The following is a 22,636-nucleotide window of genomic DNA, read 5'->3' as shown; positions in this document are numbered from 1 at the left end:
GGTATCTACTTTGTTTCTAGTTTTTTGCTCCATGTGCTACAGTATTTGGGGGTCTGGGGGGGGTCTTTCTTTGACCTTATGGCACACGAACAGTTAGTTGTGTGTTCTCTAGGTCAGTGGCTCACTTGCTTATTGTAGCTCCACGTTGCTCTCCAGAATGGCTGGGTCAGTTCACAACTCCATCAATAACGCATCAGCGTGCCGATCTCTCCCCAAGCCTCCCAGCACTGATTACTCCTCTCTTTTGCCATCTTTGCCAATTTCCTGGAGATGAAGAAAACCTTTGAATGGCTTTGATTTGCTTTTCTCTTGTTACCAGTTAGTGGGTGGTGTAATGTTTTGGTTTTGTTAATTGTTTGTAATTCTCTTGAGTAATGTTTGTTCCTCTCCTGTGACCACTTCTCGGTTGGGAAAAGAGCAGCTCTTGTGTATTTGCCGTCAGAAGGTCGTTATCCCGAAAAGCACTGTAGACAAATCGGTGATTTAATGAGAGGGACGACATTTATGAACGCTTCAAATTCATGACCGTCTGACTAAAAGTTGCTGGACGTCAGTTCTAGTCTTCTGTTTAGCACGCTAGAGTGGAAGGAGATGAACTAAAAGTCATCAAAATCAGACACGCTGATCTTGGCCACGTCACTTATTTTCTCTCAGACTCAGTTTCCTCTTCCGATAAATAAGTGGCTCTCCAGGATTTACATATATAAAGGGCTTTGCAAATAGTGCAACGGACATATCTGCCACGGCTGTTATTAGTTATGGTGGTTATGGGATGGAACCGAAAAGAGTTTCCATGCTTTGGACAAAATGTAACATAACATTGGGAATCCGAAAGAGGTTTTGTTTTAAAAATGCTTCTCTTGGAGATCCATTCCTTTGTGCCTCAAACCCCTGATCCCAGCCCCCAGCGCTCCCCTCCCTCTACCCTACCCCCACCCTGTGATCTGCGCCTTCCCTTTTTAGTGGTCAGAGGAGCACTAGGGCAGAAGAGCTCTGTGTGTGTGTGTGTGTGTGTGTGTGTGTGTGAGAGAGAGAGAGAGAGAGAGAGAGAGAGAAAGAGAGAGAGAGAGTGCAGCTTCTGGGAGGGATGTCTCATCGCCTTTATCCCTCAGACATGTCCCAGACCATCACCATCAGCATCCACCCAAGCAGCTTGCTAGGCCCACGCTCCCCCCGGCCCTGATTGCCCATGCTTGACTAATCCCCCAGTGCCTTCCCACAGTAGCCAGGCGGGCCCTCAGACCGGTGAATGAAAGTCTGGCGTTTCCTCCTTCCAAACGTGGTCAAACAAGTTTCCTCTGTGCTAATGAGTAGTTTGAAGCTGTTCTTATTCTGAGTTATAAAAGGAGATTTTTAGTATTTCACAAGCTGCTTACTTTCATGAGCACACCCAGCCTCCTTTTACAGGGCCTTTCATTCGGCAGAATATCCCCAATTACACAGAAACATTTTGAAGTTGAAACAAGCCCTACTTATTTATTAAGTTAGGAAAATCACACCGGGGCTGAGCAGCTCAAAGGCTCCTGGGGGAATTGGCAAATTCCCCTGATGGGGAGGGGGAAAGGAAAGGCTTTCCCGGTGGTTTGGATTTTGCTTGGTTGTTTTTAAATGAAGAAATGTTTTAAATGAAGATTTGAGAAGAAGAATGTGAAGAAAAATGAAGAAGAAGAAGAATTTTTTTGCAACCAAGAAGATAACTGATCACTGATAACGGACCTGAGGCTCTCCCTCAGAATACAAGCCCATGGGGCTATGCAGCTCTCCTGTTGGAGACTGATTTTGTGAGCTGAGGTGAGGCAAGGTCATGTTCGTTTGAAGGGGCACAGAGAGAGAGAGAAACAGAAAGACAGAGAGAGAGAGAGAGAGACGGAGAGAATGCCTTGCAGAAGAATCTGTTTTATATTTAGACTCTGCCCAGAGGGCCGGAGGGCTGGATGGGATATTCAGGGAGCATGAGCACTTCTGCTGGAAGGGCTTGCCCAGCCCTTTTCTGGGCTGCTCCTCCACCTTTGGGGTCCCCCGTGGCTCTGAGAAGCTGTAGCATGCACAGTGGCCACACCCCGGTAAATGGTCTTGGCAGACAGGCTGAACCAGGTTGAGGGTAACCAACAGGCCTCAGACTCATTGGGGAGTTAGTGGGTGTCCATTCTAGGCACAGGAAAACCTTCCCCCGTGAATGGCCAGGACAGTTTGTTCTGGCGGCCGGGGAAGTGTCATGGAGCTCTTGGAGCTTGGGGGAGGGGGCCTTGGTCATCCCCAGGCCATCACCAGGCATTCTCCTACTTCTGTCTTGTCATGGACTTGGGTGACTCAGAAGGAGAGAGCGAGACTGAAGCTCCATACAGCTCTGCCTCCCGAAGTCCAAGTCACCCACAAGTGGAGCCACCCCCTGAAGTGTTAACCAAGGACAGACAGAAGAACAAGTGCGGCGAGGCAAGCGCCAGGTGGAGGCGAGGAAGACCTGCACTTTGGGGTGCACAGGGTCCACTCCGATGAACCTTTCCACAGTGAGCCTGGCCCTCTGCGCCCCCACACTGAGCCCATCCCCTTGGTCTGTGTGGGCACACTTTGTCCCCCATTCTTGGTCACCAAAGAAGGAAGACAAGTGTCTCCTTTCCCATATCTGCTGTGCCTGAGAAAGGTCCTGCTCAATAATGATCCTGCTACTGGGGCCACACACGTGGCTGGTGCTGCTGGGCAGCCCTGGGCCTCTTAGACTGTCCCCAGATGTCTCTGAAGATCCTCCACAAGGCCACACTGACCCCTTCTCTTCTCTCAAGGCCATGGAGTACAAGAGAGAGGAGATGGGAGGGGAGCTCTCATCCCCATGGGAGAAGCCTGAGAAAATGGGGCTCCCGTCCTGAAAAGTCTGCTGTGTACATGGTGCGCTTGCAGTGCACAGGTATTCACTGGGTCTGGCCCACCCCTGACCCAGGCTTAGTCCCCGGGGGCCATGAAGAAGAAAGAGGAAAGAGAAAAGATCAACCTCCGTCTTTGACCAACCAGGAGAGCCCTCTGCTGCCTCTCCTCTCCCCTGGAACCCACTTCTTCTGCCTCCTCCACTTCCAACGTCTGCATCTCTCACCAGAACGGAGCTCAGTCACCTCCTGTCGCAGGGTTCCCAGCCCTCCAGAAACTAGGCATTGACCCACACCTAACACCCAGTACCAAGATAAGGTCGAAAGAGGTTCACAATTTAGACGTAAAGAGTGATATTCTAAGCAAATTAGAAGAACATAGGATGTTCAACCTCTCATATCTGTGGAGAAGGAAGGCATTTGTGACCAAAGAAGAACAAGCTCATTATTGATCACAAAATGGATAATTTTGATTATTTTAAATTAAAAAGTTTTTACACAAACAAAATCAATGCAGACAAGATTAGAAGAGAAGCGATAAACTGGGAAAACATTTTTACAGTCAGGCTCTGATAAAGGCCTCATTTCCAAAATATAGAGAGAATTGACTCTTTATAAGAATTCAAGCCATGCTCTAATTGATAAATGGCCAAAGGATACAAACAGACAATTTTCCGATAAAAAAATTGAAACTATTTCCACTCACATGAAAGAGTGTTCCATCACTATTGATCAGAGAAATGCAAATTAAGATAACTCTGAGATACCATTACACATTTCTCAGACTGGCTAAGATGACAGGAACAATAATGACGACTGTTGGAGGGGATGCGGGAAAACTGGGACACTGATTTCCAGACCTCCCATCCAGACCCGGCATCATGTTGTCTTAACTTCATACATGCACTCCATATGTGGGTGCACATATGTCTATACGCTATGTGCTTGTGGGCTATTTGCCTCACAGAACATAAGCTCCCTGTGGACAGGGCCGTTGCCTTTTTGTCCTCGACTCCTTAGCACCAGCCCAGAGTCCAGCACATTCTAGATGTCTAATAAGTGTTTGTTGATAGACTGGCAGGATGTAACAGTCCTATAACAAATAGCGAGGGTGCCAGAACCCAGCCCTCCAGTGGGGAAGGAGAAGAAGCTGGGGGAGAACTCTAGAAAGCGGCATCAGATCCGGGCCTTGAGATAGCAGAGGAAAAGGGCATTTTGAGGAACTACGTGCCAACTCAGAGGCTGGCGGCCAGTGGAAAGTCTGATGGGGGAGAGGGCAGCAGCCCCTCTACAGGGCCAGCCTGCTAGGCAGACTTCAGTGGGAAAATGATCCCATTTATTAGGAACAAAAGTGGCAAGAATTGTTCTTCTTCTTGGCTTAAGTACCAATTGTTATGAAAATTCAGCCAATGATAATAGCTGGTGCTTCAATGTGCCTTGTGTATTGCCACTATTCCTTCATTTATGGGGGATGTAGGGGGACTAGTACCCTTACTTCACACATGAGGAAGTTGAGGCTGGGGTGAAATGACCAGCCCAGAATCGCCCAGCTGGTCAGATACAAAGACCATAGTCTGGATAAGGAAGCACTGGCAAAACCCAGTGACCATCTTTAAAGGCTGTTTCTTTCCTGTTCTCTCTCCCCTTCTCTGATCCGATGTCCTGGCACATACATCCCCGCTGAGCCAAACAGCCCCCTTGAAAACCAGTCAAGAACGGGGCTGCTCCCTCCATGTTGCTCTCTGACCCCAGGCCACCTCTTCCCTCCTCTCAGTGGCAGAAGTGAAGAGCTCATTTCTCACACTGTGGTGGAGAAAAGATGCCCCAGGAGGGCAGGGGAGGATTCACAAAGGAGCTCCTAGCCCAAGCCTCCTTATTGAGAAGAGAAAATGGCATGTACACCTTGAGCTTCCTCAAGATCCCAAGGGGCCAGAACCAGGATTGGAACCCAGGGCACCAGAACCTGGTGCACTGGCCTTATTATTCTGCAGGAAAGATCAATACCCTGAAAGAAAAAAAATTGTAAACCCATTCAAGTTTTGCACAAGAATTGGGGTTAGGGACAGCTAGGTAGTGCAGTGGATAGAGCGCCAGCCCTGAAATCAGGGGGACCCGACTTCAAATCTTACCTCAGACACTTAACACTTCCTATCTGTGTGACCCTGGGCAAGTCACTTAACCCCAACTGCCTCAGCCAAAAGAAAAAAAGAAAAAGAATTGGGGTTAAAAGAGAGAAGACTGTGGGAACTGAGTGTGGACCACAACACAGTGTTTTCCCTCTTCTTGTTTGCTTGCATTTTGTTTTCTTCCTCATTTTTTCTTTTTTATCACTTTTTTCTTGTACAGCGTGATAATTGTAGAAATATGGATAGAAGAATTGCACATGTTGAACATACATTGGATTAGTTGCTACCTAGAGGAGGGGTCAGGGAGGGAGAATAATTTCCAACAAAAGGTTTCACAAGGATCAGTATTGAAAAATTATCCATGTATGTGTTTTGAAAATAAAAAGCTCTAATAAATTTTCAAAAAACTCAAAGAATTGGGGTTAAAAGTAAAGTGAAAACAGAAAAGCCAGAGAGGCTGGTTACAGAAAGTGTCCCCCTGTCCTTCAGGGGAGGCTGTCTGCCACCACACCTAGCTACCTTTGCCCAGGGTAGGAAGAAAGGGAGGCCCTTCCCACCAATTACCCTGGGAGAGGCTTTCCCTCCCTCCTTCCCTCCCTCCCCTCCAGGCCCAGCGGATCCGCCTTCTAAGGTTGGCTGTTGAGTTTGAGGCCTTGGAAGGAGTGGCAGCCTGAGTAAAAGTCCTAAGTGATCTGGGCGTCCCTTTAACCTCTTAAAAGGGCTCTGAATTTGGAGGTGGCCACTGTACAAGAAGCCCCCATCTCCCTGAGCAGAGGGCATGGGGCTAATGCGGGGGCGCCTGAAGATTTGCCTTTTTAAAAAGTGAACCTTGTGTTTCAGAAGGGATTAAAATCCCAGCCTCCGTCTCCGGGCTGCCTGCCTTTGATCGTGGGCCCTGCCAGGCTCACAAGCCCGCACTTGATCAAAGCCTCCCTCTCTAAGAGCTTGGAAGAAGTCCTCAAGCAGCCTGGTCAGGGCTCCCAGGTAGTGGGACATGGACAAGGGATGCTATTACCGGCTTCACTCCTAGATGTGCCGGTGGGGCCTTTAAAGTCTGCTCCAGGACCAGCCACAGCACATGGGATTGTGGGGGTTCCTTTGCTGGGAGGCTATTGGGCTTAGGTGACTCGCCCAGGGCTGTGTCTGAGGCTGGATTCAAACGCAGGTTCTCCTGAATCCAGGGCCAGTCTCTGTCCCCTGCGCCATCTAGCTGCCTCCCGGCTGCACTGAATATGCACCACGTTAACGTCCAAGGTCCAAGATTCCCTTTGGCCGCATAGAATCCTGATTTTGAAGAGGCCCTCCGCGGTCCTGGCTGCAGCACCTTGCCATACAGTGTCCAGACTGTGCTGGAGCAATCACAGTGACGGCGCACAACCCCCCCCCCCCCCCCCCCCCCCCCCCCCCCCCCCCCCCCCCCAAGGCCAGACCTGACTGGAAGGGCCATCCCTCACCGGCCACAATTCCAGCTCAGCCGTTCTTCCTCTAGGGGATCGCTTTCTCTGTGCTGAGGTTCTGTGTCATATAAAATGGGAAGAATCAAATTTGCCCCAGGACCCCACAGAATCACTGGAACAACTGCAGCCCTTTCTCGTGCTTCCTAGATGCTACAGTGTGCCATTGTACGACCGCTGGGATGCCTTGCAGCCCTCCCAGACGGTTTCACCCTCTGCGATTATCAGACGAGTCTATTTGTCTGCTACTTAGCCCCCGAGACTCTAGGAAGCAGAAAGGGGCAGAACTATCGGCCCACTTTCTTCTGGGCAGCCTGAGTTTGTGCTGGCCTTTGAGACTGCCCTACCGAACTCCAAACTCAATCATACGACCAATATCCAGCAATCTTTGTAATCTTTCCTATCGCCTCTTTGCCAAGCAGTTTGTTCTTAACTCAGACTGCAGACTCTCCCAAGGGAATTGGCCCCATGCTGGCCTGTCAATGGTCTGGCAGGTGTCCTCAGCTTTTTGACACCTGGATGCTTAGGAAGCACGCCTGAGGCTCTATATGTCTCCATCCAAGTTGTCACACACACACACACACACACAAAAAGTAGGTGGTAGAGGTCATTGACTCTGGAGTTGGAGGAATCGGACCCAAAACTGTCTCTGTTGCTTCCTGCCACCTTTGTGACTTGCTGGGGCTTCAGTTACCTTGTCATTACAAATCATCTCCTGGAACCTCTAGAGATGGCCGTCGGATTCATCAAATGTTTGTCAAATGGCAAGGGGAGAGCCCATGGGCACGCCTCAAGAGATCTCCTCCAAAGCTGGCACTGAACTTTTAGTCATTCCTTTTTTGGGGTTCAGCCAACCAACCGGTCTTCAATCTCCCTATTTGTGTTAATAACATTTCTTTCCACCTTCACAAAAGTGATGAGATTTTTGTCCCCTGTTTTGCTAAAATCAAGATAAAGGACATCTCTGATAGTCTCATGATCTATTTAGACCTTGATTCTGCGCTACAGAGAACTCCCAGAGGAGGAGACTCCTTTCATCAAACCGGGTTGTCACCTTCAAGGGTGGCTCAAAGCCACTTGTCCAGAGCAGCCAGGGGTCAGGGGCAGGACTTCCTGATTCTGAGGCCAGAACTTGTCACCCTGTTTTTAAAAAGCAGCAAGTTTAGTACAGCATGTCCTGCTTGTGACGATTCCGTGTCAGAAATTCAGAGAAGACAAAATTCCAGAAAAGGGTCCTCAGTAGAGCCCATGGCCCCAGGTGTCTAGACGAGAGTCCACAAAGCAGAAAGACAGAGTCAGGTGACCGACAGACCACCACAGCTGAGCTCTGGAGTTACACCCTCAGGTCATAAAGAGAGGGATGAAGTACCCTGCCAGCTATGGTCCTCTATACTATAGCTCTTTCTAGGGGAAGTACTTTTCTCTATCCTTTTCCTTTTCAGTTTAAAGCTCTTAGGATTAGAAAGTAGATTAGATTGTGAGATCAAAAGAGAGACACACTGGGTTTTCCAAGAAAATGTCAGTTGGAGAGCACACCATCAGTCAGGGAAATCAAATCAAGGAAGTCCACCAGGAGGACACCCCAACTGGCACGAGTCTTGGGAGCAGCCAAGGATTATGAAAGGCCTCATGCAGAGGAAGTGCTCCCCAGCCAAGGGTGTAGAGGCCAAGGGCCAGGAGGTCTGTGCCATGAAGTGGCCCCTGGGGAAGAGATCTATCGATCTCTGAGTCCTCCCTTCCTGGAATGTCCCAGGTTAAACACTATTCTTCCTTTGAACATTGGGCATTTGTCCATCTCCAGCTCTACTACATCTCCCCTGTTGTCAGATTTTCTCAGAGATCTCTGATGCTGGCTCAGCAGTCACATCCACTAACAGTGTGGCCTGGTGTTTTCTGTGAAGAGCTCTTAAGGAAGAACAGGGTGGCCTTGTATTTATTTGAAGTTGGGCAGATACTCCCCCACTGACGTTTGTTAGCTATGGGATCACTGGCAAATCACCCCTCTGAGTCTCAGTTTCCTCATCTATAAAGCAGAGAATCGCAGCTGTGTCCATACCTCACAGGATTGTTCCACGGCTCCAATGAGAGAAAAATTCCAAAGTACTGGGAATAAATTACTTACAGTAAAAGTAGGAAACACACATGAGCCACTGGGAGAGAGAAGATTCAACAGAAGGAATAAGCTGAAGGGGGGTGGTGGTGGTGGAGAAAAGATAAACAGAGAATATATAAACTGAAAAGGTTTCCTATGGAGGGCTAAAGGGTTTTTTTGGTGTGTGTGAAATTTTGTGTTGATCACATGAAATCATGGGAAACTTCAGGGCCTCCATGAAGAGATTCAGACCCACTTAAGCACCCCCCAGTTCCACAGGACAGGAAAAACACAGGAGCAAAGATTGTCTATTGTCCAGATGAGGATATGCTGTTAGACAAGGGGTTCTGCATCTGGGTGTACATCATGGAACCTTTGGGCAGCCAGTCTTCATAAACCTATAGATGGATTCCACAGAAAAATGCTTGGAAAACATAAAATACATAGGAAATATACATGGGAAATCAACTATATTACAGTGTACTCATCAAGATTTTTAAAATTTAAATATTTTATCCATTTTTTATTTAAAAAATTTTTTAACATTCATTTCTTCTTAAATTTTAAATTCCTAATTTTCTCCCTTCCTCCCTCTCTCCCTTCATTAAGAAGGCAAGCAATTTGATATGGGATATACATGTATAGTCATGCAAAATAACTTGCATATTAATCATGTGAAAGAAAACTGGCCAAAAAAAAAAAAAAAGAAAATTTAAAATAGGATACTCTGATCTACATTTAGACTCCATCAGTTCTTCCTCTGGAGGTGTATAGCACTTTTTATCGTAAGTCCTTCAGGATTGTCTTGGATCATTATATTGCTGAGAATAGCTAAGATATTCACAGTTGATTACAGTACAGTTATTATTCAGTCAGGTACGGCACAGTATTGTTATTACTATGTATAATGTTCTCTTGGATCTTTTCATTTCACTTTGCATCCGTTCATTTAAGTCTTTCTAGATTTTCTGAATGCATCCTGCTTAGCATTTCTCATAGCATTCGATCACAATTATTTGCCACAATTTATTCAGCCATTCCCACTTGATGGTATCTCTTCAGTTTATAGTTCTTTGCCACCACAAAAAGCTGTTCTAAATATGTTCATATACATATGTCCCCTTACTTTAAAAAAAATCTCTTTAGCATACAGGCCTAGTAGTCCTATTACAGGGTCAAAGAAGCAGGCACAGTTCAGGCATAGTTCCAAATTGCTCTCCAGAATGGTTGGATCAGTTTACAGTGCTTTAGTGTCCCACTGTTCCCATGTCCCCTCCAACATGTGTTATTTTCCTTTTCTTTTACATTAGGCAATCTGATGGGTATGAGGTGGTACCTCAGAGTGGTTTTAATTGGCACTTTTCTGACCAATAATGATTTAGAGCATTTTTTTCATATGAATATAGTTTTGGTTTATTTGAAAACTGTTCATATCCTTTGACTATTTATCAAATGGCGAATGACTTTTATATATTTGACCTAGTTTTCTATATATATGAGAAATGAGGGTTTTATCAAAGAAACTTATAAAAATTTTCAGTTGTGATTGTTATATATTTTTCTCCATCCTGTTTTCCCCCTTTGCTGTCTCTCTTTGTGTGTCTCTGTCCCTCCCTCCCTCCCTCCCTCAAAATTCTTTTGCTTCTGAGCTCCCCCCATCTTCTCCTTTCCATCAGTTCCCCATTTTTCTCTTAACCTCCTCTCCTCCTATTTTCCTTTAGGGTAAGATAGATTTTCAAAATTCAACTGAATATATATGTTACTCCCTTTTGAACCAATTCTGGTGAGAGTCAGATTCAGGCATTGCCCACCCCCAATCCATTATAAAAGCTTTTGTATGGCTTTTATGTGGTATAATTTACCACTTTCTACCTCTCCTTCTTCCCCCTCTCTCTTTTTGACCTCTTAATTTTAGATTTTTTAGCTATCATCCCATCATAGTCAACTCACACTTGTGCCTTTTGTCTATATATACACCTTCTAACTGCCCTAATAATTATTAAGTTCTTAAAAGTTACAATTAATAATTATCTTCCCATATAGGAATGTAAAGAGTTTAACCATATTGAATCCCTTATGATTATCTCTCCTGTTTACTTTTTTATGCTTCTCTTGAGCCTTATTTTTGAAAGTCAAATTTTTTTTTTTATTCAGCTCTGATCTTTTCATCAGGAATGATTGAAAATCCTCTATTTTAAATGAATGTCCATTTTTCACCCTAAAGGATTATATTTTGTTTTGCTGGGTAGTTGATTCTTGTTTGTAATCCTAACTTCTTTGCTTTCTGGAATAGCATCTTCCAAGCCCTCTGGTCCTTTAGTGTAGATGTGGCTAAATCTTGAGTAATCCTGACTGTGGCTCCACAATATTTAAATTGTTTCTTTCTCACTACTTGCAATATTTTCTCCTTGACCTGGCAACTCTGGAATGTGGATATAATATTTTTGGGAGTTTTTATTTTGTGATCTTTTTCAGGAGGTGATGAGTGAATTCTTCTAATTTCTATTTTACCTTCTGGTTCAAGGATACCAAGGCAGTTTTCCTTGATAATTTTTTTTAAATCATGACTTTCAGGTAACTCAATACTTCTTAACTTGTCTCACCTAGATCTATTTTCCAGGTCAGTTGTTTTTCCAAATAAATATTTCACATTTTCTTCTCTTTTTTCATTGTTTTAGTTTTGTTTTATTGTTTCTTGATGTCCCCTGGAGTCTTTAGCTTTCACTTCTCCAATACTAATTTTTAAGATACTACTTTTCAGTTTTTTCAACCTCTTTTTTTCCCATTTGGCCTATTCTAATTTTTTTAAGATGTTATTTTCTTTGGTATATGTATATGTGTATGAGTGTATGCATGCCTCCTTTGCCAAACTGTTCACTTTATTATTTTCTTGCGCTATAACGATTTTTTTCCCCTAGTTTCTCCTCTACTTCTCTTTATTTGATTTTCCCTGTAATCTTCTTCTAACTAGTTCCAACTTCCTTCCTGTCTGTGAACAGAAAGCCTTAACGTCCCTGCTCCTGATTCACCCCCAAGGCTTGCTGCTGGCTTGTTGGGGCTTGACCTGTGCTGGTGTATGCTCCACTCTCAGGTCGGTGAGACAGACTTTCCTTGCCAATCTAATAAGTTATCTTGGGCTGGAAAATTGTTTCACCCTGTTCTTTTGTTGGTTCTATTGCTCTAGAATTCATTTTGAGGCATTATTTTAAAGTTGTTTGGAAGAATTTGGCAGGGTCCAGGAGAGTCCCCTGCCTTTACTAGGTTTTTGGTATCTTGGTTCTGCCCTTCAAAAACATTTTTTAAAAAGGACCCAGAACCCAGGTTAAGAGTCCCCATGATAGATGGGTAGTCTACAGGACTTTTGCCTGTGTATACACATTTGTGGAAGACAATACAAATGGTTAAGGGCAGCTTTGGATTCTCTGAAGGAAAAGAGCAAACTGAATTTACCTTCAGGAAATTGCAAAGTTGACCCTAAACTTCACCTCAAAACAAAGGCCCACTTTTAAGTACAAATACCCTACAGGTATAACCCTCCTGGGGAGATAGGGCTAACTCTGAAGAATAAAAAATGAAGATGGCACCAAAGGGCAAATGGTGAATGTGGTTAGGCTATTACCAAAGAGCAGACTTAGAACTTGGGTAAGAGGTCTCCAGCAGGGAAATATTTCCAGTGAAAAAGGAGGGATAAAAAGGCAACCTGAAGGCTCTGCTGACACTGTTATAATTTGGGGATGTGCTCAGAAGGCCCTCAGCACGTTGAGGGAATCCCTGTGGCTAATGGGGTACAGTTGGATTAGAGTCCCACCAAACGGGCCGGCATGGAGGATTGTGAAGGTACCTACAGAGCATAGTGATGGAATCAGGAAGACCTGAATTCAAATCTTGCCTCAGATTTCAATTGTGTGTCCCTGCCAAGTCATTTTACTTCTGCCTCTGTTTTCACAAATGTAAAGTGGGAATAGCAGCACCTACCTCTAGAGTTGTTGTGAGGCTCAAATGAGATATTTATAAATCACTTTGAAAGTAATATATAGATGCTGTCAGCTATTTTAATATTTATTTGAATAATGCAAAAACCTTCTCCAAAGCATCCTCCTGGCATGGGGTGGGGGGGTGACTTTGGGTTTTTAGTCTCTGTGAAGAGAAGTTTGGGCTCTAATTAGATGTTCCTGAAAAAAGCCTTGAGCAAAGGCCCATTAGGTTCTGTGCATGTTGTGTGAGAGATGTTTTCATTGATGAGGATTTTCCAATAATGAGCTTTCTGGGATGTGGGGGAGATGTTAGAAGTCCCAGATTAGGATAGCCAGGTGGGCAATGAGGAGTTAACTAGCCTATCCATGGTCACAGAGGCAAGACTTGAACCCAGGCTTTCCCAACTCTAAGATCAGTCTTCCACCCACCGCACCATGCTCCTTCTCTCCTCTGTGCTATATTTCAAGCACACATAAGTGTTCACTAAGTACTTTACATGCATCATCTCGTTATTTATCCACAGTCTTCTGGGTATATGGCCTAAGTTCTGTCCTCGTTTCACTGATGAGAAAACTGAGGCTGAGAGATTAAAAAACTCACTGAGACCCTACAAATCAGAGAGCTGGGCCTAGAAACCTGAAAGCCAGAGTCTACTGAATTGTCTTTTCGGTGTTTTGGTTTTTCTCTCCCTGATTTAGGGGTGGAGATCCTCAAGTACCATACCTCTCTAGGATACAGGCCAGTGCTACTTCCTCCACAGCAGGCATTCAGTCAGTATGTCACCACTAACTATTAGCTCCTTGGTAAAACCTTTTAAAAACAAATTGTTTTGGTGTCTTCTTCCATAGCCTTTTGTCATACATGACATGGAAACCCTGTGCATGGCAGAAAAGACATTAGTGGCCAAGCTGGTGGCCAATGGGATCCAGAATAAGGAAGCAGAGGTCCGGATATTCCACTGCTGCCAATGTACTTCCGTAGAGACTGTCACGGAGCTGACGGAGTTTGCTAAATCAATCCCTGGCTTCGCGAATCTAGACCTGAACGATCAGGTGACTTTGTTAAAGTACGGGGTCTATGAAGCCATATTTGCAATGTTGTCATCAGTAATGAACAAAGATGGGATGTTAGTGGCCTATGGAAACGGTTTCATAACCCGCGAATTCCTGAAAAGTTTAAGAAAACCATTTTGTGACATCATGGAACCTAAATTTGATTTTGCAATGAAATTCAATGCCTTGGAACTGGATGATAGCGACATTTCCCTTTTTGTGGCTGCTATAATTTGCTGTGGAGGTAAGTAGTTTAAAAAGTTAGTCTGTGGTGGGCTTTAAAATCTTAGAAATGGTACAGTAGAAAATATACTATTTTATTTTTTTCTTTTAATTTCTTTGGGAAATTAAAAAAAAACTATTTTTATTAACCACCAATAACCATTTCAATAAGCACAGTTAAAAATAAGATCATACATCAACTGAACTGTTTACAAGATTTTTGGTTTTTTAAGAGCACTTTAACAAAAAAAAATTTTTTTTAACCTGTTTGCTTCTGATCTCTTTCCTTGGGCATTTTATTTTATTATTTGTTTTTTTAAGTCTGTGCAAAGAGAACTAAGCCCAGGGTCACTATTAGTGTCTGAGGTCAGATTTGTTCTCAGCGAGATGAGTCTTCCTGAAGGGTTCCAATAACAAAAGTCTTTTCTATCCTTCCCGACTTTTCAGTCTGTAGCGTTGTCCGTCTATCCTATTTTTGCTTTCTATTTTTCACACTTCTGCAGCACAATGACTTTTCCATCTTGCCCTGTCACACTTCATTGAGCCATTTCACACCATACCAAGTACCTCTTGGCTTATCTGCCTCCTCTAGCAGGACTGGAACATAAGCTCCTGGAGGGCAGGTCCTATCTTTGCATGCACATAGCCCTTTCCTATCTCTTTGCTATCACAAGTAAAGTGCTATGAATATTTTGGTACAGAATACTCTAATGTCCTTGGGGTGGGGTATGTTCAGTCCTGATAATGGAGTCGTTGGATCAAAGGGGATGATCTGTAGGTTAATTTTATTCTCTCAATCTTACCAGCTGTGTGCTACTAACTTGCCCATTGTTGATCACTGCCCAGTTAACTTGAGCTGCTCAAAACCTTACCAAACTGAGTTATACCCTTTACATTGGGAGAGCTTGAGCAGCTCAAGGTAGCCGAGATATGGACACTAAGGAATTTTCTTGGAGACCACACGATCCCTTACTCTCCTCATCTTTTTATCCTCACACAGTGGAACCATCTGCATTCTGACAGCAGGTTGGGGGCAAAATTTTCTGTCCATGTTTCTCTCCTTTGAATGTGTTTCTCTTCTTGGATGTGTTGCTTTCTGCTGCTAATAACAGTTAAAAGCTGATATACTTTCATGGTGTTCAATGGGAGGCTGTAATTCTATGGAAGATAAATGTGGACCTGTCTGCCCTGCAGGGAAGCTGGCTATCCTATCACCAAATGCTTGGCTTGCTCATATACCTTAAAATAGACCTGCTCAGGGCCAGCAGAGGCTGTCCCCAAAAGAACCCTGTAGAGAGGAACAGAAGAGGTCATTTCTGCCCTGACAGTTGGGCTGACTTTGTTAGTCCTTCAGAAGATGAAAAAGCCAAGGATCCCATCCCTTTTCCTTAAGGGAGTCACAAATGGTGATGAATCCTCTCCTCCTTTATCCTAAATATTAGGGCTGATTTGGACATTTGGAGGAAAGCTGAGGCAGCAACACAAATGTGGCTACTCCTATGCTTGGAGTGCTTGCCCACCTCATCTCTGTCTCCTGGAATTTCTTGTTTCCTTCAAAACTATTTAGCCAACCCCTTCTCATGAGGCCTTTCCTGCTCTCCCCATATATATTTATTTCATAAATATATTCTCTCCATTGGATCTAGACAGCTGAAATACCACTCTATAAGTGGGTTTGCACTACCTTAAGAGTGTAAGCTCCTTGAGGGCAGGAATTATTTCATTTATATTTTTTGCATCTTCAACACAATTCATATTTCTGAGCACTGAGGTGTACTGAACGATTATTTCCATGGTTATAGACTATAAATTTGTGATGTACTTTTTTAAAAGGCCATGTCTCACACAAAAAAATACATTTTGTTTGCAGAGCATAAACCACACAATTTTGCTTGTAAAACTCCTGTGAAATAAGCCATAAAAAGAGTGTATTAGGACTCAGGGGCTAAGTTATTTCCTAAGTCCCACAGCTGGTGTCAGAGTGAGTACTCAGACCACCCTCTCCTGATGTCAGATCAAGTTCCTTTTTCCTAGGCTCTGTATAGAATGTAGACACATCCCCCAATCCTCAGCTTAAATGACTTTTTCCAGCACATGGAAGTGGGAAGAGAGCTAGATCTGGACCAGGTGAGAGTCCCTGTTCTGCCAGCTTGGTGTGAACCAGACTATAACTCTCCAAGCTTCACTGACTCAGCCCGTGATGCTTGTGATTTTGCTCTTGATTCTCCTTTCCTTATCCTTTTCTTTAAAAATCACTTTCCAATTTTATCAGATTGGTGGCTCCATAACTTCTTGGTGCAGTAAAGTGCTTATTCTTCAGAGAATTTACAAAGTTGGTCCCAGTTAAAGCAGGATGTGAATCCTTAAGGTTTTGACTTAGATTTCTAAAAATCCCATAAAGGGCTCCTGTCCTCATGGCCCTTCGCTGCCTAGAACTCAGGCCCTTGCTCACTGGCCGACTATCTGGCTCTGATACTTCCTTTTTTCCCTCCGCTAGATCGGCCGGGCCTCTTGAACGTGGGACACATTGAGAGAATGCAGGAGAGTATCGTGCACGTGCTCCAGCTTCACCTGCAGAACAACCATCCCGACGACACCTTCCTTTTCCCCAAGCTGCTGCAGAAGATGGCGGACCTTCGGCAGCTGGTCACGGAGCACGCGCAGCTGGTGCAGGTCATCAAAAAGACTGAGTCTGATGCCGCTCTGCATCCTTTGCTGCAAGAAATCTACAGGGATATGTATTAAGTTTTTTAGGTGTGTTTTTTTAAGACAGAACTTTTCCAGAATATTTAAAGCCAACAGAAATATTAATGTTAGATGGGAGCAAAAAGACTTTGCACAAACGTCAGCTGTGTTTTAATCCTAGAGCATGGAAATCAATCATGATCTAGACAGCTGAAATATCACATTTCTATTGGTTTTTGAAACAGTATTTCAGAGTTTGCCAAGAGTATCCAAAAGCTGATGATGAGAGGGGTCTTGGATAGTAGGGTAGAATTGGGGGATGCCGTCTGATTCTGTTAAGGCACATGGTTTTGATCAATGCAAATTTATTTATATTATGTTAGTGATTTAGCATTTGGTTAATTGGTAACCTCATAATAAGGACTTTGCTCTGCTCACCACCTTTGGGTTCTCGTGCTCATTCTATGCTAGTTTGGATAACAGTGGCCCTTCCTGAGAAGGCCCTCAAGTCAGAATTGGGGTGGATGGAAGGAAAGGGCTGGGGCGCTCAAAAAGCAGCAAAGGGTTTCTTACAAAGACTTCATTTCCATCAGAATTTCAATGAAGATAGTGGCACTTTTCTAACTAAGTACTTTTCGAAAGGCTTTTTTTAAAGTTTTTAAATAGACGTTCAAAGATCCACTGGTCGTACTAGATCCCCACCTTGGCAGTTGAGATTGTGCCAAGCCAGCCGGTCTCAGATTTGTGTAACAAACTCCAGATCGCCCTTCTCCAATCCGATTCAGAAAGTACTGGTTTGCAGAATCTAGAAGGCTTACAGTGTTTAACATCACCAGTTCTGAAACTGCTTCTTGGGTCGCGGAGAACTTGGAGTGACAGCTAAATCTCAGACTCTGTTAGGGCTAGAAAGGATCTCATTATCTCATCTTACAGTTGGCAAACTGAAACTCCTGGGAGAGGGGCTTTTTCCAACTCCCCCCCCCCATCTCCCCCTCCCGAGCCATTCAATCTTCCTCCCGGGATCCAGCCAGCACTGGGCTCTTCCCTGTTCTTTACTCTCTTCCCATCTGGGCTCTTCCTGGTCACATCTCCCCTCACTAACGCTTGCGAGCCATTCCTTCTCCTGGCCCTCTTGAATCTCTTCTATCTCTGGAGCTATCCGTTCAAACTGCCTCTTCCCCCGAGATGAGCCAGCATGTCTCGAGCTCGGTTGGCCGTGGCATGTGCCTAGGGATTCATTCTTAATGTCCCATCTGCCTTTTCCCCTTGTCTGGTAGTTTCTTTGGTACTTTTTTTCTATGACTTTTTAACTTTTTTTTGTTGGTAACAGAAACTCCCTAGTGGAGACAATGAAGCCAATTTGATTTAAGTGGTCTGGCCAACCTAACTTAGGACCATGCACTTCACTAACAGAAATGACCTGAAGAAATGCGGAGGTTCTTTACAGTAGAAGGTGGTTTCTGCTTCCTTCCCAGGGTTTAACGACAGGTTGGTTATTTGGAGAGATATGGAGCGAGCCCAGCCTCCTAGGGTGAAAGATGATCACAAGATTTAAAGATCATCCTACATTTGGGGTTATCTAAAACACCCTGAATTGAAGATGTGTTCTCCGTATATACTAGTTCTAATAAGCAGCCTTCAGAGCTTCATGTCAGCTAGAGAACTGATGCCAGAATCCTGCCTCTTGATCTCATTTCTGCCAGTTCAGGCTTCCGAGAGGCAAAGCACTTTCTTTTCTGACCCTGAGCATCGGAACCCACCGAGACCTTGCTGCTTGTGACCTTGCACTACTTGGGTTCCTTTCCCCTCAGTCCATTTTCACCAGTCATGAAAATTCGAGTCAGAATGTCAGCATCGGCAGTGCTTGAGGTCTCATCAACCACTCATTTGGGGCTGGGGTTTTGTCGGGAGCTCTGCTAAGGAGGAACTTTAAATAATGCTACAGAGAAGAGGCATCCAATGTAAAGGAAATTCCAGCTTAAATTCTTAACTTAATCTCAATTTGTAGATCCAGGGCTGTAACCTCATCTCCTCATTCTACAGAGGAGGAAATGGAGACCCAGTGAGACAGAGACTTCCTTGCACAGAAATAGGTCTTGAGGCTTCTGTTTCTGCCTTCAGTTTTCCCCAGCCTTTCCTTGGCCCTACCACTGGCCAGAGCCTCAATCCTCCTTCCATGCTGAGAGGACAGTGGAACAGGTCTGGTCTCCAGGGGTCTGAGATCCAGCAAGGCTTCTCTCCCCACAGGACTCCTGAAAGACAAGATTCAAGGGAAGCCATTCACCTCCAGCTCTCCCACCTGCAGAGCTGAGCACAGGAGCATGGACCGTCATCTCCTTTCTGCAAGCTCTCCTGGGCCTACTGTGGAAGAGGTCTGGGAATGCACCCACCATGCTGGGATTCCAGTCCAAAGCCAGATTCTTCCCATTCTGGCTCCGTCAGAGTTGGGTTTAACACCAGGACAATTATGATTCAAAATCACAAAACAAACCCTGGCTTTTGTCCCTCTCCTGTTAAACATTTCCCGGACCTTTACTCCCATGGGGGCAAAATGAACATCTCTTTGACCTGACACTGTGTAGAGAGAAGTGGCTGCTGGATTCTGAGCACTAAAGTTTATGTGGACCAGAGGGAGCTGACCTGCCGGAGCCCAGGTATGGCCTCCAGGAGTTTTTCAGCCATTCCTCATAGGGTCCATCATTGAGCACAAGCAACAAGTGCAGCCCAACCTTTTCTTGATTTCATCACAAGACCTTGCGCTCTGGTGCAGTCCAGTAGGTACCTCAGAAGATGCTTACACATAGGCAGTGCTACCAGCTAGGCACTGCAACTTGATACTTATTTTTTTACAGCCCCTCCTCCACAGGCTCACATGCTGAGCAGGGCCCCCCTGTCCTCTGAAGCACTAACCCCCTTCCCCTTCCCAAATCCAAGAGCCTCCCACCAGGAAGAACAGGGGCTCACCAGAAGAAGCTACTGAGGAGCAGCCCAGAGAAAGCTCACAAAGCAAGACCCAAAATGCCCCACTTTCCAAGCGGTGATGCCGAGCAACAGGACAGCTCGAGGGTCCCCAAAGACAAGTCTTACCTGCCTATCACTTTCAGACTGATGCTCATGTCAAAGGCTGGTCTTGGCCTTCCGGCCAAGGGCCAAGGCTCCCCGGCTCAGGGCAGCCTCAGCTCTCTCACTGCCATCTAACCTGGGAGCTGAGTGAGTGGTTGCTTCCTCGTCACTTAGCTTTCTTTTTCTTTTGTTTTCTTGTACAATTGTTTATGGGGGGTTAGACGGACTCATCTCTGTTTGAGAGAGATGGGCTGCTCTGTCGGGTCATTCCAAGAAATCTCCAACCTCCTTCCCCTTCGAGTCCCCATAGGCCCTCGGCCTAGGAAGGGAAGAAGCTAAGTCGTCCAACTGCCGGACGCTCGCGGTTCTGTTAGCTGTCGACAGCGTGATGGTCTTGGGCTCTGTGTCTGAGAGGGGCACCGGCCACCTACGGGCATCGACTGCCACCTTGGGTGCCTCCCAAGCACCAGGCTGTGATCTTGATCCCGAGCTGTGGCACTTCTGAGCTTGTTTCCCAGGGCCGCCTGCTTCCCAGAAGGCAATAAAGAAAAGTCTTTGTTACGCAGGGGGCTGGCCCCAAAGTGGAGGTCACTTGCCTGCTGGATCCTGCCCTCCCCACATACAGACCAGGGCAGGAACAAGGGCAAAGGAGCAGTTTGTTTCATCAGCCATTTCAGAGCTAGGGAGAAGGCACCATTTCTTGCAGTCACACCACTGACCCAATGCCCACAAAACAGCCCAGAGGAAAACCAATGGCTAACAAGCCTGGGCTCCCTCCTTTCTTTACACCGCTTTTAATTCCTCCCTGGTCACAGGGTGCAGCCTTGGGGGGGGGGGGTTAGCCACAGGGGAACAGGAAGGAAGCTGTACTCTGCCTTGGGTCCTCCCCTCTCGGCATCTGTGCCTCCAAAGTGGTTGGAGGAGCTCTCCCTTTCAGCTCTGAAAACGTCACTGTAATAGAAACACTCGTCCAGCAACAAGAATTCGTCCTTTCATTTGACCAAGTTTCCAGTGAATCCTTTTCACAAACTGAATGGCCGCGTTTCTTAAGCCATTCATCCCACAAAAGCTCCCGACGAGCCCAGAAGGAAAGGAATCCCCTTGTAAAAGACTATTTCTGTGTAATAGGCATCTGGTCTTGAGCCTGCCAGAAGATTGATGTATAAGACACTACCTGCGGGCCATTTCCCAGGGGCTCGGTGTCTCTGGCCACCAAAGCCGTCCAGTGGAGCCCCGGAAGCTTCCAGGAAGGCTGGAAATTCTAGAACCACAGCCGGGATGATGTCCAAAAAGTGACTGGGAATGTCTAGATTGCACTGGTGAGAAGAGGCAGCTACCGGACTCCTGCACAGCCCCTGTGGGGCTCAGTCTTCTCCAGCTCCCTAACGTTTTTATCCTGCTCCCTCTCCATCCTGCAAGGTGGGACACGTCTCAGAGCAGTGATGTCTTGTAACATCAGGTCAAAAAATGAGGAATGAAGTTTAATGACTTGAGATCCTCAAGCTGGAAGCTGTTAAAGATCAGCCAGTCCAACCTCTTTATTTTACAGACAAGGACACTGAGGCTAGGAGAGGCTGGCCCAAAGTCACAAAGATGATGATGACTGAGACTCCATTCTCTGCATGCTACCTTTTGCTCTCTCAAACAGGTCCTTTTAGAGCATTTCCCAGCACCAGGCCACACTTCGGTGGATGACATGAGTTTCAAAGGGAGTTATTCCCAGAGAAGTCAGGCCACGCTTTGGGGTGTCTCAGAAGTCCTGCTGAGGCTTGGAACACTACTGAAGGCCTTCACAGTCCACATTTAACCTTTCCCGACCTCAGGAGTTGCATTCATGAGCTCATACTGGCCAGAAAGAGGATGGCTATGCTTCCACTATATGCAATGAAACTCCACCACCAGAAAGGTGCACCCTGTCTACAATGCCTCAGGAAGACCATTTCTTTCTCATGCCCTGGGTTGGGCCTCCTATGAAAGCTGTGCTTGCCTCCAGGGGTGGAGGGAGAGCTGCCCAACTCTTCATCTCTTCCACTTTTTTGTGCCTTGAGAGACTGGGTGGCCCTAGTACTGGAGGACTACAGGGCCAAGAAATGCAGGAAACATTACATCTTGGTGACCCTCTGGGAAGACCTGGAATCTCTAGGTCCTAGGCTCCACTGCTCAGGTAAGGGCTCTGCCTCCACTCCCCCCACCTCACCTACATAAATCAGTGGCTAGAGGGCATAAGCCCAGTTCTGAAGCACTCAGAGCAAGCTCCATTGATCATTTCAAAGGGAATTCCCTTTTTAAATATGGCAGCCATGCCCAGTGCAGGAAAAATTGTGAGTGCTTTTGAGTGTGTCCATGAATGTATGCATTATGCCCGACTGAAAGAGCAAACAAATGAAGGCTTCACTTAAGCAAGTGTTTTCTCTAATGCCCTTAAGAGTGTCCTTCAAAGCTGATGTGGTGAGCTCTCTCTCAGACTCTTTCCATGCCCTTCTAATGGAAAACCCATCTGGAGGGACACTGCACTACTACAGTAATATTTGGGTCATTTTACAAATCCCATAATGCAAGGGTACTTTAATCAACCAAAGTAATATCTATGATATATGACACTTTTAAGTCTGTGTCTTCTGTGAATTCTTAGGATTGTCAGTAAAGGTATGTGGTTTTCTGCAAGATCAGAAATACAAAGTGGGTGGAACAAAACAAAGCTCTGGTCATTTTGATTTAAAAGTGATTTCATTTCTTTTTACATTAAAGCTTCCCCCCCCCCCTCCAAATAACAGGCATTAATTTTCTTTCTTCATTTCCCTTTTTCCTCCAGTGAGGGAGGGGAAACTCTTGTAACAAATATTCAATGAAGCAAAATATATCCTCACGGTGGTCAAATCTCACTGTGAATATATAGTCCATCCAAATCCATCAGGAGGTAGGCAGCACATTTCAACCTTGGTCCTTTGGCATCACAATTGGTCATTGCATTGACCTGAAATCTAAAACTTTTCAAAGTTCCTGATCTTTACAATGTTGTTCCTGTACACAGCATTCTTCTGGGTCTGCTCACTTTGCCCTGTATCAGTTCAAATGGGTCTTCCCAGGTTTCTCTTATTTCTTGATGTAC

General features: G+C 45.4%; 1 protein-coding gene across 1 annotated transcript in view; it reads left to right on the top strand.

Annotated features, from left to right (window-relative positions):
- PPARA (peroxisome proliferator activated receptor alpha) overlaps positions 1-19,384 on the top strand; it is a 51,773-nt gene extending 32,389 nt beyond the window's left edge. Inside the window, exons 6-7 of the mRNA XM_031939127.1 lie at positions 13,354-13,801; positions 16,277-19,384. Of these exons, the coding sequence (XP_031794987.1) occupies positions 13,354-13,801; positions 16,277-16,524 (696 nt within the window). The 3' untranslated portion in view covers positions 16,525-19,384. The remainder of the gene's footprint in view (positions 1-13,353; positions 13,802-16,276) is intronic.
- Positions 19,385-22,636: the final 3,252 nt, after the last annotated feature.

This window comes from Sarcophilus harrisii, chromosome 5 (assembly GCF_902635505.1).
Source record: "Sarcophilus harrisii chromosome 5, mSarHar1.11, whole genome shotgun sequence".
Classification (NCBI taxonomy): Eukaryota; Metazoa; Chordata; class Mammalia; order Dasyuromorphia; family Dasyuridae; genus Sarcophilus; species Sarcophilus harrisii.
The sequence above is the reverse complement of the archived record's forward strand: the minus strand, read 5'-3'. Positions and strand labels throughout refer to the sequence as shown.